Source organism: Fistularia commersonii, chromosome 26, assembly GCF_037954325.1.
Source record: "Fistularia commersonii isolate RoL2024-O1a breed Wild chromosome 26, RoL_Fcom_v1.0, whole genome shotgun sequence".
NCBI classification, from domain to species: Eukaryota; Metazoa; Chordata; class Actinopteri; order Syngnathiformes; family Fistulariidae; genus Fistularia; species Fistularia commersonii.
Genome location: NC_141309.1, coordinates 6,633,943 through 6,638,378, shown reverse-complemented (window position 1 = coordinate 6,638,378; position 4,436 = coordinate 6,633,943). Strand labels below are relative to the sequence as shown.

Genomic DNA, 4,436 nt, shown 5'->3' with positions numbered 1-4,436 from the left:
GGTCTTGTATGCTCTGCAGAGACAGGCTGTAATCAGGGGAATGTAATTAGAGAGGACTCGGGGGAGGCAGTCAAGTCTTGGGACTCGCCCCGCCATGTACAGAAATACCCCAAAACACGAGGACTCGTGTCCAAACTGCAACAGTCAACTTTAGCATAAAGCTTTGGCTCATACTGTTACCAGTCCAGTGATCCGAAACTTAACACACAATATGGAAAAAAAAAACATTTGAATTTAAAATAAACCTCATGATAATGTGCTGAAAATATGGTGATATATGTGTATATTTACATTATGATATGGTGACTTATTCTTACATGTTCTTACTTGTGCAGAAACAAGAATTTGAAGGGGAAAAAAAAAAGCATCTCCTGATGGGAGGCAGAGAAAAAGGGAGGAGAAGCAGAAAATAGAGGGACGGGCATCATCTTGTAGCAGGCAGACTTTTGAAAGCTGAGGGGGGAAAAAAAAAAGTCCAGTATAACTTAACGGGGTGGGTGAATTCTCAGACTCGCTCTTCCTCTCCCACTTTCCTCGCATCTCCTCCTTCTGTCCACGACACGCCGCCGCTCCGTGTCGCGAGAAACCCAGGATTTCCTAACACTGTGTGAGTATTGATTCTGATTTGTGTTATTTTATCCAGAGAAAAGGCCCAGATTATGAAGGTTATGGAGGATATTTTTGAAAACATCCAGATGTATTTATAATAGTTATTATTGTGTGATCTATATTTGTGATGTTTATATTATTCACTGGGTATCTAAGTTCATGGCTTTATTATTCAGCAATTGTTATTAGTTAAAGGGTAAATTATATAGTAGTTTTACTCTGTCAAAATGACTTTCCCTTATAAAAGTTGAAAAAAAGTATTAACAGGTAATAAACTACATGAGATTATCAGTAAAATTCATATTTAGTGGCACTAAGTAGCATTAATTGCACAACATTGACAATGACTTGGACTCTTCCTCAGGGATATTCATTTGTTTTTGATCACTTTCTCACAAATACTTCTTACTTAAGCAATATTTGACTCATGCCTGTTAGCAGCATGTTTTCTTAAACACTTTAATATATCAAGATAGCTATTGAAAAGTCAATTTAGCGGGACGTGTGTGTGAGATTATGTGTTCTTAAGTGTTTAAATCTTTAAGTTTAGTCATCTTCAGGAACTTATTTCCAGGAGAAGGTAAATGTATTTGGGAGAATAAAAGAAAAAAAAAGGATTATACGGTCGGCCCTCCGTCATAGGTAGTTCGGATCCACCGGTGAATTTCGGGGAATGTAATTATGGCTCTAATTATGGGGATCTAAGGGGCAGCGCTGTCCTGTAACTGTAACTCAAAGGGATGGAGACCCAGCCAAACATCTGGGTGAGTCCAGTGTGTGTGTGTGTGTGACCACACACGCAGGGAGTTTCACACGCCGATGCGTTCGCGTTAGCATCGTGCAGCTAAAAGCTCAATTCCAACGTGAAGCCCAGGGTAATTAAAACACACGAGTGGCCTACAAGTTTGGTACGGTACCACGGTGGGTTGGATTTTATTGATCGATTATTTGCTTCATCCCGACTGACAGCGTGGAAGAAACAGCGAGGAGGTTTGAGGGGTGACGAAAAGGAAGGTCAGTTCAGTCTCTTGGGCTGAATGTGGATATATATTTCCCTGAAAGGCAGAAATATCAATGTGCTGCTGCAGCTGCGGCGGCGGCGGCTGCACATCCACTGCTGCCCAGTATAAATATAGAGACGGCGGCCGCAGGTCTCCCACGCCTCTGTGCACGCTCTGGAACAGGGCTTCCTTCTGGCTTTGGTGTGGTGGATGGGTGGCCTCTCTCCCTTGCAAATTATAAGGCCTTCAGGCACCAAACTCAAAGTCTCCACCCCAAATAAGTAATGGCTGCTCTGCTGCTAAAATAGATCTGGTATAAAAACGGGGAGTGGAAGAAACCCCGGCAACCTGGGCCGAGGTGGACGCCGCGGTTTCATTAAACACGGGGAAAAAAAAAAAAAAACGCTTGCCACCCGCGCGCGTCAGAGGTGACACAGTTGGGTTCAAAGGTCGTTCCTGAACACGATCGCGATGGCTGCACCCGTCAGACCGTTTTCACTGACTTCCAAAATTCACAGTCTAACATCTCATTACTATATTTCCAGCTCATACATCATTTTGTTGCATGTAATCACTCCGTGAGGAAATTTAAGGGTGTCAAGAAACCCGACGATTGAATTTCTTTTGATGGAGATATTGAGTTTGTTGGGTTTCAGCTGAAGACTTTAACATCTGTGCCAGCAAATTAGCTTTATTTTGCTCAACTGTCAGATAGCAACTATTAGACTAGAAAAAAACAACCCTAATATTCGTATCCGCTATAATCGTACAATATTGCCGAGACTCAGAGGTCCACCCATCCATCCGTCCATCCGTCCATCTATCCATCATCTGCCGCTTCTCGCTCACTTATCCCAGCTGTCATCGGGTGAAAGGCGGGGTACATTCGGGACAATTTTTCCCATTTTTTGTTTTCAAATTAACCCGCTGCATGTTTTTGGGCTGTGAGAGGAAACCCACGCAGACGCAGGAGGGAACATCCAAACCTCACACAGAAAAGTCAGAATTGAACCAGGGTCCTTTGTGGCGTGAGGCCGAAGCGCCGCCGCGCCTTAAAAAGATCTCAAAAAGATCACTTTTATTTAATCTTGATATATCCTCGTTGCAGCCGCCGCAGGAATTGAAGGAAGGATGAAGTCCCACCTGCTTCTTCTCATCACCGGTGTGACGTTGCTTTCCGTTTGGTGCGACGTGTGTCGTTCCTCCCCTCTGCTCTACAACTCATCCGTGGACGGCAGCGGAGACGACGCCGGGCTGGAGCTCCTTTTCCCCACGTCGTTCTCCACCCGCGCGCCCGTCCAGGTCACCGCCACGACGGCCCGGCCGACCCTCACCAACACCATCACCACCACCATGATCCGCCTCAAGGACTTCGTCTTGAGCCGGGTGGTGGACTTCCTGCAGGAGAATCTTCTCATCATCATCGTGGTAACCTCTCTGCTCATCGTCATGGTCTTCATCATCTGCTGCGCGTCGGCCATGAGTCAGAAACGCAAGCTGGAGGCCTACAAGCCCCCTCCCAATCCGCCCAGGAAGTACACGGCGGACAAAACCGGGGGGCGCAAGGGCTCAAATGACCTCCAGGAGCGGCCTTACGCCGTCGACCACGTCAAGAGGATCCAGACTCAGAGCATGGCTTCCCCCAAAAACCTGCGCGTGCCCTCCAAGGCTCTGGTGGGGGAGAAAGGGAGAGACGTCAGGTCGTCGCCGCGCCAGGAGGTCAGAAAAGTCAGGGAAACGGAGGAGGCGGAGAAGTGGCGAGACGAGCCCAAACACAAAGAGTCGCAGAGGCACAGAGATGAGGCGCAGCAGAACGCCGGCTCCTCCCAGCAGGTCTGCACCTGCCACCTCAAGAAGCCCCACCACTAGGGGGCGCTCCGGCCCGGCTCCGGCCTTGCGAGGCGGGATATAAAAAGGCGTGAAATAAAACCTGAGAGGTCAGTTCTTCCGACAAGCTGCGGAAAGATTTTAAAGGACCAGTTCATCCATAAAATGTTAATCCGGTCTTAATCCGGTGAAGTTTTTTTTTTAAATTCGCTTAAAGTGAAACCACAAAGGGATTCTCCCAATAATACAGCATTGTAGTTTACCAGCAAACAGACAATCCACTCGTCTAAAACTATATTAATAATTCGGTGGCAGAAAAGACCGCAGGGCCCTTTACTCAGGTCTCCCCCAAGTATGAAGCTGCATGAGGCTCAAACTTAGGATTTCAACATACCTCTGCTAAAAAATATGATAAAAACTCTTATTTACATCTTTTTTTCCTTTCGGCTGTTTCCGTCAGGGATCGCCACGACCAATCGCCTTCCTCCATCTGACCCTCTTCCCTGCATTCTCTTCTCCGACACCAACTAACTTCATGTTCTCTTTCCATCCATCCATCCATCCATCCATCCATCTGTTATTCAATTTTTTTGAATATTTGCTGCTGTGTTGGCCGACAAATCCGGGTGTGTTTTTGGAATTCGCATAAAAAAAAAAAAACTTCACCTGATCTTCTATTAAAATCTTTCATTTGAAAGCCCAAACCCGTGCATGAAAAAAAAAACAAAAAAAAAAAACCTTGACCGTGCTGACTGTCCATCACTTGGTAAATTGAAGGTTCACATCAAGGACAAAATTCCTGTCTCACGAAAACAAAAACAAAAAAAAAAAAGGAAAAAGTTTCTGCCCTGTGTGCACTTTTTGTGCAGCTTGTAGTTGGTTTATTTTACATACAGGCCGAGACATTTAAAACGCCGGCACTCCCAGCACTGTCCACTGAGACAGAAGAATAGCCTCAGACGTCCTGCTGAAGTCACCTTGTCTGAATCTCTGCTGTAA

At 45.9% G+C, this 4,436-nt stretch overlaps 1 protein-coding gene across 1 annotated transcript; it reads left to right on the top strand.

Moving 5' to 3' along the window:
* Positions 1-503: 503 nt before the first annotated feature.
* Positions 504-4,196, top strand: tmem119a (transmembrane protein 119a). The gene is made up of 2 exons (XM_086174018.1): positions 504-607; positions 2,719-4,196. The coding sequence occupies exon 2, from the start codon at positions 2,742-2,744 to the stop codon at positions 3,477-3,479; it is 738 nt and encodes a 245-aa protein (XP_086030144.1). The 5' UTR covers positions 504-607; positions 2,719-2,741; the 3' UTR covers positions 3,480-4,196.
* Positions 4,197-4,436: the final 240 nt, after the last annotated feature.

Excerpts from the sequence above, each read along its gene's own strand:
- tmem119a (XM_086174018.1), top strand. The coding sequence starts at position 2,742 with ATGAAGTCCCACCTGCTTCTTCTCATCACCGGTGTGACGTTGCTTTCC.